This window comes from Salmo salar, chromosome 07 (assembly GCF_965601325.2).
Source record: "Salmo salar chromosome 07, fSalSal1, whole genome shotgun sequence".
In the NCBI taxonomy this organism is placed as follows: Eukaryota; Metazoa; Chordata; class Actinopteri; order Salmoniformes; family Salmonidae; genus Salmo; species Salmo salar.
The window spans coordinates 20,749,496-20,768,015 of record NC_138297.1 but is presented as its reverse complement, the minus strand read 5'-3'; the positions used below and the strand labels follow the sequence as shown (position 1 = coordinate 20,768,015).

Here is an 18,520-nt window from a genome sequence, read left to right as displayed (position 1 = left end):
TGGCACATTAGCCAGACTTAGGCCCCGGAGACTATCTTAACTCAGTCTTGAATTTTTTTCCCTCCCTTTTTTCCCGTTTGTATAAATGAAAAACAAATGCTCTATCAGGGGAAGAAAGGCAGGGGAGCGTGGCTCGCACCTCGTAGCCATGTCGACTTAATGAGTTGAATAACCTATTTACTTTAGAGCAGCCAGCCAAGGACTGTCTTGTCAATGCTCGGCTGGGGGACACAAGAGCTTGTCAGGCGGACTGGAGTTCATACTCCTCAACGATGCCATTGTGAAGAAAATTGAATAAATACTGTCAAAAAAATAACCTCACTATGAAAGTTAAGACGGGGAAGTGGCAAAAATGTTTGTGTTCAAAACGTATTTTGCGTGGCGAAAAAAAGAAAAATAGCATAATATGAAAATTAGACATATCCTCAGCTGTCTGTCCTTGTCGTTAAGTTTATGCTGCTATCTATTCTGAATAGAACTGAAACATTAGCGACACATTTTCCCTCTTTTCCTTTGACATTTTTTTCTGGCTCTAATGTGACAATGTGCCGATGGGATTCTTAATGAAGAGGCCTGCTTTTCAGTGCCTTCTTGAGAGCCATTAGGTGCTTTTAACACATTGCGCTAAGCTAATGGCAGTAATTGAAGTCAGCTGCTCTACTCTCTTACAAAGATACCCGGCAAATGTACCCGCATCTCAGTGACACAGGGAAAACAGTGAAGCACATTTGTTTGTGTGTGTGTGCCATGTTTGTGATTTGTGTGTTTTCTGTGTGTGTGCCATGTTTGTGTGTGTGTGTGCGCCATGTGTGTGTGTGTGTGTGTGTGTGTGTGTGTGTGTGAGAGAGAGCCATGTGTGTGTATTTGTGCCATGTTTGTGATTTGTGTGTGTGTGTGCCATGTTTGTGTGCCATGATTGTGTGTGTGATGTTTTGTGTGTGTGCCATGTTTGTGCCATGTTTGTGTGTGTGTGTGTTTGTCTGTGTGTGTGTGGACGTGTTTAACTTTTCTTGTGGGGACCAGAAGTCCCCACATGAATAGTAAACAAACAAACATTTGACCAACTGAGGACATTTTGTTGGTCCCCACAAGGTCAAGTGCTATTTCTAGGGGGTTTAGGGTTAAGGTTAAGATTAGTATTAGGGTTATGAGCTAGGGTTAGTTTTAGGTTTAGGAGCTAGGGTTAAGGTTAAGTTTTTGGGTTAAGGTTAGGGTTAAGGTTAGGGTTAGGGTAAAAGTATGGGTTCGAGTTAGGGTTAGGCAAAATAGGATTTGTATGGGACTGAATTGTGAGTCCCCACAAGGTTAGCTGTACAAGACTGTGTGTGTTTGTGTGTGTTTGTGCTTTTCGACACTTCAGATAGAGGTTAAATTGAAATGTAAAATGTAATTAAATAGTGATTAGCTCAGATCAGGTTGGAGAGGACTGTAGGTGGGGGGTGCTCTGTGATTGCAGTGCCAGCAGAGAGCCACAATGCAGACTGCAGGCCAGCCCCGATTCACAAAACGTACGAAAAATTACTATTCTTCAATAAAGTTTTTGGAAATGTTCTTACGTTTTTTTCCTATGCTTCTTAAGAAATTTGACTCTCAAAAATAATGTTCTTGGATTTCTTCTTGGAAATGTTCTTAATTCCAAGATACAGTGCCTTCCGAAAAATATTTACACACCTTGACTTTTTACACATTTTGTTGTGTTACAAGGTGTAATTAAAATGGATTTAATTGTCATTTGTTGTCAACGATCTACACAAAATACTCTGTCAAAGTGGAAGAAAATGTGTAAAAAATCTATGAAAAATAAATCACTAATAATGTTATCTTGAGTAGATAAGTATTCAACCACCTGAGTCAATACAAGTTAGAATCACCTTTGGCAGCGATTACAGTCTTTCTGGGTAAGTCTCTAAGATATTTGTTCACCTGGATTGTACAACATTTGCACATTATTCTTTGAAAAAATATCTTCAAGCTCTGTCAAGTTGGTTGTTGATCATTGTCATTTTCAATCTTGCCATAGATTTTCAAGTCTATTTAAGTTAAAACTATAGCTAGGCCACTCAGGAACATTCAATGTCGTTTTGTATATTTGGCCTTGTGTTTTAGGTTATTGTCCTGCTGAAAGGTGAATTTGTCTCCCAGTGTCTGTTGGAAAGCAGACTGAACCAGGTTTTCCTCTAGGATTTTGCCTGTGCTTAGCTCTATTCCATTTCTTTTTATCTTAAAAAGCTCCCTAGTCCTTGCCAATGACGAGCACATGATGCAGCCACATCCATGCTTGAAAATAATAACAGTGGTTCTCAGTGAAGTGTTGTGTTGGATTTGCCCCAAACATAATGCTTTGTATTCAGGACATAAAGTTAATTTCTTTGCCAAATGTTTTGCGGTTTTACTTTCGTGCCTTATTGGAAAATGGATGAATGTTTTGGAATATTTGTATTATGTACAGGCTTCCTTCTTTTCACTCTGTCATTGATGTTAGTATTGTGGAGTAACTACAATGTTGTTGATCCATCCTCCGTTTTCTCCTATCACAGCCATTAAACTCGGTCACTGTTTTAAAGTCACCATTGGCCTGATGGTGAAATCCGTGAGCGGTGTCCTTCCTCTCTGGCAACTGAGGAAGGAAGGACGTCTGTATCTTTGTAGTGACTGGCTGTATTGATACAGCATCCAATTTGTAACTTCACCATGCTCAACTGGATGTTCAAAGTATGCTTTTTTAATTGTATTTTTTATCTACCAATAGGTGCCCTTCTTTGCAAGGCATTGGAAAACCTCCCTGGTCTTTGAATCTGTGTTTGAAGTTCACTGCTCGACTGGCGGAACCTTACAGATAATTGTATGCGTCCATGCAACTTATTGTGTGTCTTGTTAAGTACATTTTTGGTCCTGAACTTATTTAGGCTTGCCATAAGTAAGGGGTTGAATACTTATTGACTCAAGACATTTCAGCTTTTCCTTTGAATTCATTTGTAAATATTTCTAAAAACATTATTCCACTTTGACATTATGGGATATTATGTGTATGTGTGGAAAAAGTTAAGGTGTGTGAATACTTTCTGAAGGCACTCTAGCTAAACCCTAAACCCTAAGCTAATTAAAACAATTGAACATGTTTCATTCACTCACAAACTTCATCTGAAAGTTTCAGTAGTGATTGTTTTAAACCCCAAAACATATTTTCGTACTGTCATCTTAGTAAGAAATGTGCGAGCATGATTGTCATTGCTAGCAATATCGCTATCTAGATCGGTTGCCTAGCGACAATCATCTAGAAGTTCGTAAGAAGATATTTGAGAAGTTCGTAAGAAAAATGTGAAATCTTAAGATATTGTTGAGGAATTGCACTTACGAACTTCTTTTTTTTATGAAGCTTCTTAAGTTTTTGTTGAAGTGTTTTGTGAATCTGGGCATGTCCAGACAACTGCAGCCAAAGCCATTCTCCAACTCCCACTGGTTCCGCAGCACCACTTCAGATTTGATTATACTCAAAGTCAAAATGGTCAGCACTGCAGCAGCCAAGGGGTTAGCAATGTGGCCAAGGTATTAGAGTAGCCAGGGAACTTCTCAGCTCCCCACAGCTGAGACAGGGCACCTCTCTCAGCATTGAACTGTCACTCATTATCAACCAATGGAGAGTAGTCATTCTCATCATGGACTTACACAGCACATAGCAGACAACAAAGCTATATTGGTTAGGGGGTATAGTAAACAAGAAGGTTACAGTGCAATCTGGGGGCAGATTTCAGGAATGACCATCAACATGACTTGTTGCAACTACAGAGGAAATTGTGACGCTATTGGCCCACTATCTCAATAGAGTTCTTCCCTCAAAGGTTATTCAAGTGTCTCTTCAGTCAAGCTGGACAAGCCACTAAAACAGGTCAAGTCATCTTTTGTCAATGCGGCTCAAATCAAGACAATAGCATGTCAACCTTGTCAGTTCTAGCCATTTCCCTTCCTCTTCGTGTGTATTTGGGGGCACAGTGCTGAGGTGTGCAGCACAGAATGTTGTCTCTTAAGTGTCGCTTTGTTTTGTCTTTAGTGCCGGGGTGGGCCGCACGGGCTGTTTCATCGTGATCGACGCTATGCTGGAGCGCATCAAGCACGAGAAGACAGTGGACATCTACGGCCACGTGACGCTGATGCGCGCCCAGCGGAACTACATGGTGCAGACGGAGGACCAGTACGTGTTCATCCACGACGCGCTCCAGGAAGCCGTCACATGCGGCACCACCGAAGTGCCCGCCCGAAACCTCTATGCCTACATCCAGAAGCTGACTGGGATCGAGGGCGGAGAGAACGTCACGGGCATGGAGCTGGAGTTCAAGGTGAGCTGGTCTGCGTTGTATTATTTCCATGGAATTTAATAAAAAAAATATATAATTGGAAAAATCCACACAAAAATGCCATTTATTTTCAAGGGGAATTATTTTAGTACAGTGCATCTAGTTGTAAAAGTAGCTTGTACAGGAGGCTTACATGAGTAAGCATGCAATTATAAAAAATATATTGCAAAAGGAATAAATAAACTGATAAAGGGTGCAATGCTACAGACAAACAGCCAACTTAAAGATATTGGACAGCCTGGATGCTAACCCAAAACCAATGTGCTCCAGCTCATATCCTGCTTTATAGTTCCAAAGGGGCCATGCCGACAAAAGAGGAACTAGCTATATAAATAATATAAGAAAATAAATATTCTAGCAAGCGCCAGTAACTTTTTATGTCCAATTTTATCAGATCGCAAACATTAATTTCTTGTGTTTACTGAAAGTAAATAGTTTCATGTAAAAACCCCAACCCCCTTGTTCCAACCAACCCACCCGTCATAGTCAGCCAGTCTGCGGTGTGTTATATGTGCTGTATGTAATGCTTTTTGGCCTTGCTTGTCACGCACCCCTAAGAGATGATACAGGTTAGATTACCCATGGCCCTGTCCACATCGGGCTGGCTGCGGCATGAATCGTTTTGTTTAATCACAACATGCAATTCTTTGCTCCCCACTGCAAATCTGAGGACCAACAATAATTCCCTTGATTCTCCTTTACATACTTAAAGGGCAATTCCACCACTTTTCAACCTCATTTTCATTATCTCCAGCACAATACCAGTGTCTACATATGTGAAAACGGCACATTTAAACATTTTATAGAAAAAAATATCAAGTAAAAAAGTTATACCCGATGACATCATCAAAAGTTGAAACATTTAAAACTCATTGCCGGTTTAGAAAATACCCATTTTCTTTAACTTTTAATGCTACCATTTGATGTCGAAGAGAAGCATTTTTGGGGCCTTTCTTCTTATCTTTTCAACCACAGATCATAGAAACGCAGTGTTTTCACATATGTAGACACTGGTTTGGTGCTGGAGATGATGAATATGAGGTTGAAAAGTGTAGCCTTTTCCCGTTCAGAATGTTTGGCAGCCGAGAACCCATAATCCTAATAAGTCCTTCCCTCACTTTTGCCAGCATTATATTACACAAGCCCCCTGTTTTTAATGTCAACCACAAGCCAGACTCTAGGGAAATAAAGGAGAGAGCTGCATTAGCCAGCAGTCACCTAAAGGCAGTGCTTCTTATCTTCCTCTCTGCAGCGTTTAGCCAACACTAAAGCCCATACCTCGCGATTCATCAGTGCCAATCTCCCCTGCAACAAGTTCAAGAACCGCCTTGTGAACATAATGCCATACGAGTCCACGCGAGTGTGTCTTCAGCCAATCCGAGGGGTGGAGGGCTCCGACTACATCAATGCCAGTTTCATTGATGGATACAGGTGACGAGAGCTTCTTTCAACGTTGACCAACTGAGACTCATAGTAGTCCACTTTTACCTTGTATTTTGTGATACTGAATATTTGTATATTGTTTCAGGCAACAGAAAGCCTATATTGCCACGCAAGGGCCGCTAGCGGAGACGACAGAGGACTTCTGGAGGATGCTCTGGGAGCATAACTCCACCATCGTAGTCATGCTAACGAAGCTCAGAGAAATGGGCAGGGTATGTTATGCTAAACTATGTTGTTTCTGTGCATTCTGTTGGCCATGCTGCTACTACTTTAACATGATAACATAACCGACGATACATATAGAAATGAACTATGCGAACATGCTAAATAAATTGAATTCAGACCAACAATGGGCTATCGTAAACAGCATGTACAGCCACACTCTGCTGGAATTCCATTGTACCGTATGAGGTAATCTCACTCATGGGGTTTGTTTCTGTTGTTTTTCCCCCGCTGCAGGAAAAATGCCACCAGTATTGGCCAGCAGAGAGGTCGGCCAGATACCAGTACTTTGTGGTGGACCCCATGGCTGAGTACAACATGCCCCAGTACATCCTGAGAGAGTTCAAAGTGACTGACGCCAGGGTAAGTACTATACTGTTGTACACCCGTCTTTTACTGTCCAAACGCTCACTGAGATTTGACAGTGCTATGAAGCGTTCCTGACTTTGTAGTTTTTGTCAAAATATATCAGATTCGTTGTTTATTGTGTGGAGTTTGGTCAAACGCATAAATCTGTCTACTTTGAAGTTTTTGTCTTTGAATATCTCTGCCTCTGTTTCATGATAAAAACTTGGCAGCGCCCGCTACCATTTCTTTGAGCCATTTGATTTTAACGGTTCAGATTGAGACTTGGACTGACAGTTGGCCGACTCCTACTGTGCAGTAGTCCTCAAGCCAACATCTGGGACCCATATCAAATAAGTTGTTTATACCGAACTGGAGGTTTTTAAATGAATATATGCATAAATATATTTGAGGGAATTATGACATGTGTCAAAGGTGTAAAAACAAATACGGCACATGGCAGCCTTGAGCCGCTGGGACTTAATTCCATCAAAGGCTTACACTGATAAATGGTGCAGGCTTCTCCTTTGTAGTGTGTGTTACACTGGAACCTCAATGGGATTGCTTCCCCTTATCAAAGGGATACAATATCACTTAACTAATGCACACCCTCAAAGACAGCTTTTCACGAGCCTGCCAAAGCTCAGGCACATCAAAGGACTTAGCGTCTTTAGTATTCATATTTTAATACATTCAGGTGAAAATTACAGATATCTTTAGTAACAAACACCTGTCTCTGGTGCTTATAACTTTGTGCCTCGGGGCTCCCTGATTCGTTAATGACCGATATTGATATCTTCAATAGAAAAGCACACAAAAGCCAGCGTCATTACTGAGGCATATTGAGATCGTCCGTTTTCTTTTTTTCCCTTGACTATCTTCTTATGTGGCCTGTTTGTCAAGTGCTATGTGCAGGTTGTCTTGACTTCATCCTCTTGGCTTGACGTTCCCATTCAAGTGAACACACTGTATTCTCTCTCCCTATTTGTCCAGGACGGACAGTCACGGACGGTAAGGCAGTTTCAGTTTACAGACTGGCCCGAGCAAGGAGTGCCAAAATCGGGAGAGGGCTTCATCGATTTCATTGGCCAAGTTCATAAAACAAAAGAACAGTTTGGCCAAGATGGGCCTATATCAGTCCATTGTAGGTGAGGAGCCACATTCAAAACAATATTTTATGGAGTTTTATATAATTTACAAACAGTTTATAATGATAAGCAAGTACAATAACAGACCACAACGTTTAATGGTATTTAAAAGATTTAGCTCAACTTGCAGTGGAAACAGTGGTGCTTAACTTTGATCTTACCAGGATAAAAGATCAGATTAAAGATCTATCCACACATTAAATTAGCTCCCAGACACCCCACAGCAGACCTGTGAGATATCATGGCAAGTGGGGAACATTAATATATAAACAGTCTCGTGAACAAAGACAAATAATGCAGTTAGTTTATAAATAGTCTAGTCTAGATTGTGTTGTTTTGTCTAGACTATGTTGTTTTGACGAGGCTGTTTTGTCTGGTCATGTGTTGTTTAGTCTGGTCATGTGTTGTTTAGTCTGGTCATGTGTTGTTTAGTCTGGTCATGTGTTGTTTAGTCTGGGCATGTGTTGTTTTGTCTGGTCATGTGGTGTTGTCTGGTCATGTGGTGTTTTGTCTAGACTGTCATGTTTTGTCTGGTCATGTGGTGTTTTGTCTGGTCATGTGGTGTTTTGTCTGGTCATGTGGTGTTTTGTCAGGTCAGCTTGGAGGTTCTCAGACTGTTTATTTTCTGTCTGATTATCTTTTGATTGTTTCTCGCAGTGCGGGTGTGGGTAGGACCGGTGTCTTCATCACCCTCAGCATCGTATTAGAGCGGATGAGGTACGAGGGCGTGGTGGATATCTTCCAAACAGTGAAAATGCTCCGGACACAGAGACCAGCCATGGTGCAGACAGAGGTGAGATACCCTTTTTACCTGTAATCTCCACACCTCTCACCTTAAGGAGGACAACCAAACATGATACATAACCTACCTACCTACCACACTATACACTGACCATACCGAACATTAGGAACACCTTCCTAATATTGAGTTGCGCCCCCCCCCCCCCCTTTTCACTCAAAACAGCCTCAATTCTTTGGGGCATGGACTCTACAAGGTGTTGAAAGTGTTCCAAAGGGATGATGGCACATTTTGACATCAATGCTCCCCATTGTTGTATCAAGTTAGCTGGATGTCCTTTGGGTGGTGGACCATTCTTGATACACACGGGAAACTGTTGAGCATGAAAAACCCAGCAGCATTGCAGCTCTTGACACAAACCCCTGCTCCTGGCACCTACAGTGAGGGAAAAAAGTATTTGATCCCCTGCTGATTTTGTACATTTGCCCACTGACAAAGAAATGATCAATCTATAATTTTAATGGTAGGTTTATTTGAACAGAGAGACACAGAATAACAACCAGAAAATCCAGAAAACGCATGTCAAAAATGTTATAAAATGATTTGCATTTTAATGGAGGGAAATAAGTATTTGACCCCTCTGCAAAACATGACTTAGTACTTGGTGGCAAAACCCTTGTTGGCAATCACAGAGGTCAGACGTTTCTTGTAGTTGGCCACCAGGTTTACACACATCTCAGGAGGGATTTTGTCCCACTCCTCTTTGCAGATCTTCTCCAAGTCATTAAGGTTTCGAGGCTGACATTTGGCAACTCGAACCTTCAGCTCCCTCCACAGATTTTCTATGGGATTAAGGTCTGGAGACTGGCTAGGCCACTCCAGGACCTTAATGTGCTTCTTCTTGAGCCACTCCTTTGTTGCCTTGGCCGTGTGTTTTGGGTCATTGTCATGCTGGAATACCCATCCACGACCCATTTTCAATGCACTGGCTGAGGGAAGGAGGTTCTCACCCAAGATTTGATGGTATATGGCCCTGTCTATCGTCCCTTTGATGCGGTGAAGTTGTCCTGTCCCCTTAGCAGAAAAACACCCCCAAAGCATAATGTTTCCACCTCCATGTTTGACGGTGGGGATGGTGTTCTTGGGGTCATAGGCAGCATTTCTCCTCCTCCAAACACGGCGAGTTGAGTTGATGCCAAAGAGCTCCATTTTGGTCTCATCTGACCACAACACTTTCACCCAGTTGTCCTCTGAATCATTCAGATGTTCATTGGCAAACTTCAGATGGGCATGTATATGTGCTTTCTTGAGCAGGGGGATCTTGCGGGCGCTGCAGGATTTCAGTCCTTCACGGCGTAGTGTCTTACCAATTGTTTTCTTGGTGACTATGGTCCCAGCTGCCTTGAGATCATTGACAAGATCCTCCCGTGTAGTTCTGGGCTGATTCCTCACCGTTCTCATGATCATTGCAACTCCACAAGGTGAGATGGAGCCCCAGGCCGAGGGAGATTGACAGTTCTTTTGTGTTTCTTCCATTTGTAAATAATAGCACCAACTGTTGTCACCTTCTCACCAAGCTGCTTGGCGATGGTCTTGTAGCCCATTCCAGCCTTGTGTAGGTCTACAATCTTGTCCCTGACATCCTTGGAGAGCTCTTTGGTCTTGGCCATGGTGGAGAGTTTGGAATCTGATTGATTGATTGCTTCTGTGGACAGGTGTCTTTTATACAGGTAACAAGCTGAGATTAGGAGCACTCCCTTTAAGAGTGTGCTCCTAATCTCAGCTCGTTACCCGTATAAAAGACACCTGGGAGCCAGAAATCTTTCTGATTGAGAGGGGGTCAAATACTTATTTCCCTCATTAAAATGCAAATCAATTTATAACATTTTTGACATGCGTTTTTCTGGATTTTTTTGTTGTTATTCTGTCTCTCACTGTTCAAATAATCCTACCATTAAAATTATAGACTGATCATTTCTTTGTCAGTGGGCAAACGTACAAAATCAGCAGGGGATCAAATACTTTTTTCCCTCACTGTACTACCATACCCCGTTCAAAGGCACTTACATTTTTTGTCTTGCCCATTCACCCTCTGAATTGCACACATGCACAATCCATATCTCAAGGCTTAAAAATCCTTCTTTAACCTGTCACCTCCCCTTCATTTATGCTGATTGAAGTGGATTTAACAAGTGACATCAATAAGGGATCATAGCTTTCACCTAGTCAGCCTATGTCATTGAAAAAAAAAAAGATGTCATGAATGTTTTGTACACTCAGTGTATACTATTAACTATTAGGCAGGTAACAACCCACAGTTATTTATAAGTAGTACGTCTCAAATTTACCATGTACTGGGTTGAGCAAACAACCCACAGCACCACACACTTAGCATTTAAACGGAACACACAGGATTATCCTTGAATTGAAATGACTGCAGTTACCCAGCACAGTGAATTATCAACATAATCTGTGCACTTCAGGTAGCTACTTCTCTACTGTTACATGGTGAAGTCAGCAGTCATATTGAGTCAGTCAGCAGTCATATTTCCTCTGTGTTTTCAATCCAAGACTCTATACAAATTGATGCTCATGAGATACAGAATTCCACTTGCCGTCTACAAAATATCCTTTGAATGGATGACAGACAACTGTTTCCAAGATCTATTGAAAAGATACACAATAGCTTACAAGTGGCTCTCTGAAATTGCTTAAAAGCAGCAATCTTCTACTCTGTGGTGAACTAAGAACGTTTTTATTTATCTCATTTCTGAGCAGCGGCAAATGAAAATGTGAACGTGGCAGACGGAGAAAGAGAGAATGATTGAGGCCATGGAAACTAAAGATCATACATATGGACAGAGAGAGAAAAGAAAGACAGCGAGACAGACAGATAAATAAATGAATAGGACCTGGTTGGAAAATGGTGACAAACATTTTGGACCAATGTCTAATTTTCTTTCTCTCCTTTCTCCTCAGGATCAATACCAGTTCTGTTACAGAGCTGGCTTGGAATACCTTGGAAGCTTTGACCACTATGCAACGTAAGAGTCCCTGTCCCGGAGGAAAAGCAGAAGGCCCTTGGACAACCCCAGCGAGCCTCTCTTCTGAGCCATAATTTCCTGCTTGAGAAAGTACTTCTTAACTCCTAACTAAAGACTCAATTTAGGCCTAGATTCAATCAGATCAAGTGTTAACCGGCGATAGCAGACACCCGCATCGCAGATGTTTTGGCGGTGTCGGAGGTGGAACTGCGTTGGAGCAGTCAAATTGGTGAGCAGCTGCTCTTGTGATCATTGTCACGAAGCCACACCCACCCCACTTGCATTAGAAGTTCAGAGCGAGAAAGTGTAGGCTATATATAAATAATTACACTCAAATAGAAAAATCAGTAAAGTAAATAATGAGGGTTTCTATCATCATAATGGTGTAGATTCCATCTCACATTCCAGTGTTCGAACTTGTAAACAAGGCTGCATTGGAATTCTGTTAATGCGACTCCATGCAGCCCATGGCAATGCCCACTTTAGGTATAATGCCAGGAGCCACTTGTGGATTTGACAGCTCTAATGCATTTCCACCTCCAACACCGTCAAAACAACCACTACACGGATGTCGGCTAAAGCGGATCTGATTGAATAGAGCCCTAAGTGTTAGATGTGAGACACAAAAATTTCAAAAAATTCGTAAAGATTATTCCTGGAGGACCAAGTGTTTCCCAAAACCCATGGAACTCATCCTGACACGGGAAACAGAGAGGGAATCCTGACTGTTGAAGCATCTTATGGAATTATTTTTTTTCTGTTGCTTCAAGGATTCGTCTTGGGTTAAAAAAACTGAAAGAAACAAACAAAATAACACAACGTACTATTACATCAACAAGTAATGCATCATATTACGAACCACCAGAGAGAGAAATGGAGGCACACAGAATGGCTTAAAACTTGATGCACATTGTAAAGAGACATTTCTGTTCCACAATCAAACTACACAGAGACATCTATCCATTGAAAAAGAAGACACCAGTGCTTGGTCCACTATGAAAAAAATACCCCGTTTCCTGTCGCAACGTTCATCATTTAAAGAATTGGGGGGGAAAGGGGGAATGTTTAAAGATATATGAAACAAATAAAACCTATTGATTTAGTTTTTTAGTACTTTATTATACAGTTGATATGTGCTTTATTTTAAACTGTGTGAAATTTGATTTTTTTTTTAACAAAACGTATCACTCGAAAAAGTGAATCAAACAAAGTATTTGCGTAATCGTTCACTTTTCTCTTCCGAGTATTTTTTTAAGCTGTAGAACTGTTCTAATGTATGCACCGTCATGCAGAGAAAGTCTTTGCTCTTTTAGTTTTTCTTGCAAATTTTGGGGGTTTGTTTGTCTCAATATGTGCAGTCCTGTATTCACACTACCAAATGTTGACTTTGTTACAGGGTTTTTTAGTTTTTTCTTATTTGTCCAATATCGGATACACAATAACTTACTTACACACTCATGCGATAAACTGGGGCTTTGTGGAATCAACAGGGATGAGCAAAGTATGAAGTTGCTGCTACCGATTATCTTAGTTCTTCCATGTTAGAATGAAGGTAAAAGATGAGCACCTGATGGATAAGATACATGATATACATATTTATGGTATATAGAAGATGACAGATATGAATGATATATTAATTATAATATGATCATAACCTATAACATATGTATACTGAAATAAAGTACATATATAAAACGAATGGATTGTATATGAAAGCTTCCACAATGAGGTGTCTATACTTTGGGGGAAATTAAGAGATTTTTCACTGGAATGCACATCAGTAGGACAAAACGTATTCTGATTCAATGCATATTTTCTTGTGCAATAAATAGGTATATTATGAATAGGGTTCATATGGATACTTTGTTAGTCAAGACGTTGTTGTGGTGAGGCATGTAGGTGGGGAATGTGTCACTCGACGTATCACCAGTGCATTTAGATACACTCATAAAGTTTGTAGTTCCATAGCAGGGGGTCGCTTAGACTAAGTCAATGTTCCATACACTAGGACAAGGTACAACGACGTCACTTTCTTCTTGAGGTGTTCAAACGCTCAAAAGCGTAACATGTTTTCATTTTGCATTTAGAGTGCCTTATATTTCTGTCTTTTTATAACGTTCATTTAACACATTATTGTAATATTTGAGTAGTCCATGCATATAGTACATATAACTGTATATTTAATTTTTATCTTAAGTATTCATTTGTTACATAATATGAAATTATATATGCAAATGCATACATGGCAAGGCTTTCTATTTTCAGTTTCTGTGGCCTTCTTGTGGCTCAGTGAAAATAATTAAAAAAAATAGCATTCTATGGGAAGGAGACCGATGTTTACCCCCCCCCCATTCGCATTGTCCTTTTGTACTCATTTCAAGTTCTTAAATCTATAAAAAGATCCAGCACTTAATTGGGATAGATGTATATTCAAAGATAGGCAAGCAGTCAATGTGCATTTTAAACAAACTAGGACTATTAAGAATGTTAGGAAAATTAAGGGAGTCAAAGCCAAATGCCTGTTGTCAACAAAGACATGCATCATGGGACAATTAGCGGAGTCCATGAGCTTTTACTGACCTTAACAGTGAAAAGCACTTTATCTATTTCCAATGAGTCAAACGGACTCCAGGAAACGGACAGTGTACAGTATATAGACACTCAGCCAAAGGGTCCCTCCACTATGCCTTAGGCTGGAAAGTATTAGACTGATACATGTATTTGCAATTATAAACAGTTGCAGAAATATACAAACTGTTGGACCAGTTAGTGTTACAAATCTGACAGTACTTAATTGTGTTTTACATCTGCTAGTGCGGAAGATGTACAGTACCAGTCGGAGTTTGGACACAGCTACTCATTCAAGGTTTTTCTTTATTTGTATTATTTTCTACATTGTAGAATAATAGTGAAGACATCAACACTATGAAATAACACATATGGAATCATGTAGTATCCAAAAAATTGTTAAACAAATCAAAATATTTTTTTGATTTTAGATTCTTCAAAGTCGCCACCCTTTGCCTTGATGACAGCTTTGCACACGCTTGACATTCTCTCAACCAGCTTCACCTGGAATGCTTTTCCAACCGTCTTGAAGGAGTTCCCACATATGCTGAGCACTTGTTGGCTGCTTTTCCTTCACTCTGCAGTCCAACTCATCCCAAACCATCTCAATTGGGTTGAGGTCGGGTGATTGTGAAGGTCAGGTCATCGGATGCAGGACTACATCACTCTCATTCTTGTTTAAATTGCCCTTACACAGCCTGGAGGTGTGTTGCGTCATTTGCTGTTAAAAAAACCAAATTATAGTCCCACTAAGCTCAAACCAGATGAGATGGTATATCGCTACAGAATGCTGTGGTAGCCATGCTGTTTAAGTGTGCCTTGAATTCTAAATAAATCACAGACAGTGTCACCAGAGAAGCACCCCCACACCATCAGACCTCCTCCTCCATGCTTCACGGTGGGAACCACACATGCGGAGATCATCCGTTCACCTACTCTGTGTCTCACAAAGACACAGCTGTTGGAACTAAAAATCTCAAATTTGGACTCATCAGACCAAAGGACAGATTTACACCTGTCTAATGTCCATTGCTCATCATTCTTGGCCCAAGCAAATCTCTTCTTGTTGGTGTCCTTTAGTAGTGGTTTATTTGCAACAATTCGAACATGAAGGCCTGATTCACACAGGCTCCTCTAAATAGTTGATGTTGAGATGTGTCTGTTTCTTGAACTCTGTGAAGCATTTATTTGGGCTGCAATTTCTGAGGCTGGTAACTCTAATGAATGTATCCTCTGCAGCAGAGGTAACTGTGGGTCTTCCTTTCCTGTGGCGGTAGATCCAGTTTCATCATAGTGCTTGATGGTTTTTGCGACTGCACTTGAAGAAACTTTAAAAGTTCTTGAATTGTTTTCTCTTTGCTTATTTGAGCTGTTCATGCCATAATATGGACTTGGTCTTTTACCATCTAGGGCTATCTTCTGTATGCCACCCCTACCTTGTCACAACACAACTGATTGGCTCAAACACATCAAGAAGGAAAGAAATTCCACAAATGAACTTTTAACAAGGCACACCTGTTAATTGAAATGCATCCCAGGTGACTACCTCATGAAGCTGGTTGAGAGAATACCAAAGTGTGCAAAGCTGTCATCAAGGCAAAGAGTGTCTACTTTAAAGAGTTTATTTAACACTTTTTTTTGGTTACTAGATGAGTCCATATGTGTTATTTCAAAGATTTGATGTCTTCAGCATTTTTTCAAAAATTTAGAAATAGTAAAAATAAAGAATGAGTTGGTGTATCCAAACTTTTAATTACGTTTTTTGGGTTGAGGACACAACATATAATTTGGACCCCACATTTATTTGACCCTCGTGCTCTTTGATGGCTTTGTGGATGTGCATTCCAGGTGCTTTCTTTCCCTTTTAATTTCAAGCAGCTAAATTGTTTAGTTTTTTAAAATTAGTTGCTTTTTTTCAACTCTTTTGTCATTACCGTATAAAAGTGCTATTATTATTTAACCTCGATGCCATATTTTATGTACTTAGTTCAGCAGTCTGTGCACATTAACTGATCCACAACTTTTATTTTGTTTTCCCATCTTGATTTTTTTATTTCAATTATGCATGGTGAAACATTGCAGAATGGCCGCAGCCGGCCTAATAGGAAGAATTGCACTTTCTTTATCTTTGTACTATGCACTGCCCTATTGATTCTGAACCCAATAATATATTACTTGAACCCATCTGTAAGAATCTCCTTCAACGTTCACTTTGTGTGTATGTAAATAACACATAAAAAGGATCGACTTTGAAAAAGACAAAAAAAAAGTTTGTGGAAAAAAAGCATCCGTGATTATTCCAGAAGACAACTTTCAGAAATTTGTCCCAACCATCTGTTATTAACTAACGTGGCTTCGCCATTCAAGCTTGGAGTGTCATTACAGAAATAAACGTTGTGTTCTCTCTGCTCTCTCTATCTATCTCTCGTCTGGATGCATAGACTGAAATTAATTCATGAAATTGTAAAAAAAAAAAGGCTTGTTAAAAGAATCATACAATTACCTCTTATTAGTTGTAAGTGTAAACTGTTTTTTTTTCTGAATGAATGGAGTGCTTTTTATTTTCTTAATTAGGTTACATTGGTGGTGAAAGAAGTCTGTATGAAAATCAGTTCTTTGCTGACACAAGTTCCATTTGTTATAAATGAATTCTATTAAAAAAGTCAGTGTTATGCACCATGGTCTTATTTTTTTCCTTCTATCTCACATTGACTTTGAAAGACTGATGAAAGATATTTTACCTGTCACTGTCAGTGTCACAAATTATATCCAGAGTTTGCCTTTCAACAGAAAAGGGGCCTCATCATCCCATAATTTTTATTGTGCAGTTAACTCTGTCAGAGACACATTAGCTGAAACCTGGGTTTGAATTGTACATCTACCCATGACCACCATTGGAAATTGGAAGGAACCAGGGAGACAATTGAAATTGTAATCCAAGACACACTATACAAAGCTTGTGATGGCCAGGTTTCATAAGTTGCAATAGCATTTCATTTCAGCTGCTGAATTGCCTGTTGTGTTAGAAATAGATATAGGGAAGTAGTTAGGCCATCGCTGGACAGTCCATTTCCACTATGCTATCCCAATCGATAGGGGTAGCGGTAGCTGGAGAAGATGTTCGGAGTTGATTAACAAGGAGTGATCTTCCCTTTTCCCCTCCCCTTTTTGTGTCACAAAGTGTAATGAATTCACACACCAGAACAATAGGCGGACACAGCCCACACAGTAGGTGGCGGCATGCACCTCTAACAGATCAGTGTGGTGCTAGGAAAACAACCTCTTACTCAACGTCAACAAAACAAAGGAGATGATCGTGGACTTCAGGATACAGCAGAGGGAGCATCCCCCTATCCACATCGATGGGACAGCAGTGGAGAAGGTGGAAAGTTTTAAGTTCCTCGGCATACACATCATGGACAAACTGAAATGGACCACCCACACAGACAGCGTGGTGAAGAAGGCGCAACAGTGCCTCTTCAACCTAAGGAGGCTGAAGAAATTTGGCTTGTCACCTAAAACCCTCACAAACTTTTACAGATGCACAATCAAGAGAGTCCTGTCGGGCTATATCACCGCCTGGTATGGCAACTGCACCGCCCACAACAGCAAGGCTCTCCAGAGGGTGGTGCGATCTGCACAACGCATCACCGGGGGGAAACTACTGCCTTCTAGGACACCTATAGCAACCAATGTCACAGGAATGCCAGAAAGATCATCAAGGACAGCAACCACCCGAGCCACTGCCTGTTCAACCCGCTACCATCCAGAAGGCGAGGTCAGTACAGGTGCATCAAATCTGGGACCGACAGACTGAAAAACAGCTTCTATCTAATCAGACTGTTAAATAGGCAACACTAACACAGAGAGGCTGCTGCCTACTCTACATACAGACTTGAAATCACGGGCCACTTCAATGCCACTTTAATAATGTTTACATATTTTGCATCACTCATCTCATATGTATATAATGTATTTTATACCATCTATTGCATCTTGCCTATGCCACTCTGTCATTGCTCATCCATATATTTATATGTATATATTCTTATTCCATTCCTTTACTTAGATTTGTGTGTATTTAGTAGTTGTGGAATTGTTAGATTTCTTGTTTGATATTGCTGCACTGTCGGAACTAGAAGCACAAGCATTTTGCAACACTTGCAATAACATTTGCTAACCATGTGTATGTGACCAATAACATTTGATTTGATTTGAATGTTTGCGGACCACCATAATACTGTAGATGAAGAAGATTGACTGGTGATTGCTGCTCGAGTAGCCTCCCCGACCCAGCAGGGTTTTCCCACATGTAGGTGAATCCTTTTCATTTGGTATGCCTTTCAAATGTTCCTTTTGTATGTTATTACTTTGTCACCATCTGAACATCAATGACCCTGGATCCTTCCCACTAGGCACAGACATCAATTCAACGTCTATTCCACGTTGGTTCAAAGTAATTTAATTGAAATGATGTGGAAACAACGCTAAATCAACCAGTGTGTGCCCAGTGGGTGGTGAGTATGCTGTCTCCCCTAGTGACATACACACAACACCCACTGTGCTTCAGACTCCACTTGTTTTTTAATATAAAGTTAGCTGCTTTGATGTTTCAGAAGCACCATGTGGTAAATATGCCTATAGACACCTAACATATTA

General features: G+C 40.5%; 1 protein-coding gene across 31 annotated transcripts in view; it reads left to right on the top strand.

Annotated features, from left to right (window-relative positions):
- Positions 1 to 16,537, top strand: part of LOC106608606 (receptor-type tyrosine-protein phosphatase delta) — a 643,701-nt gene extending 627,164 nt beyond the window's left edge. For all 31 annotated transcript variants that reach the window (XM_082977423.1, XM_045721669.2, XM_082977431.1 and 28 more), the window contains 7 exons: positions 4,049 to 4,334; positions 5,605 to 5,783; positions 5,881 to 6,007; positions 6,255 to 6,380; positions 7,356 to 7,510; positions 8,168 to 8,303; positions 11,229 to 16,537. In XM_082977423.1, the coding sequence (XP_082833549.1) occupies positions 4,049 to 4,334; positions 5,605 to 5,783; positions 5,881 to 6,007; positions 6,255 to 6,380; positions 7,356 to 7,510; positions 8,168 to 8,303; positions 11,229 to 11,297 (1,078 nt within the window). In that variant the 3' untranslated portion in view covers positions 11,298 to 16,537. The remainder of the gene's footprint in view (positions 1 to 4,048; positions 4,335 to 5,604; positions 5,784 to 5,880; positions 6,008 to 6,254; positions 6,381 to 7,355; positions 7,511 to 8,167; positions 8,304 to 11,228) is intronic.
- Positions 16,538 to 18,520: the final 1,983 nt, after the last annotated feature.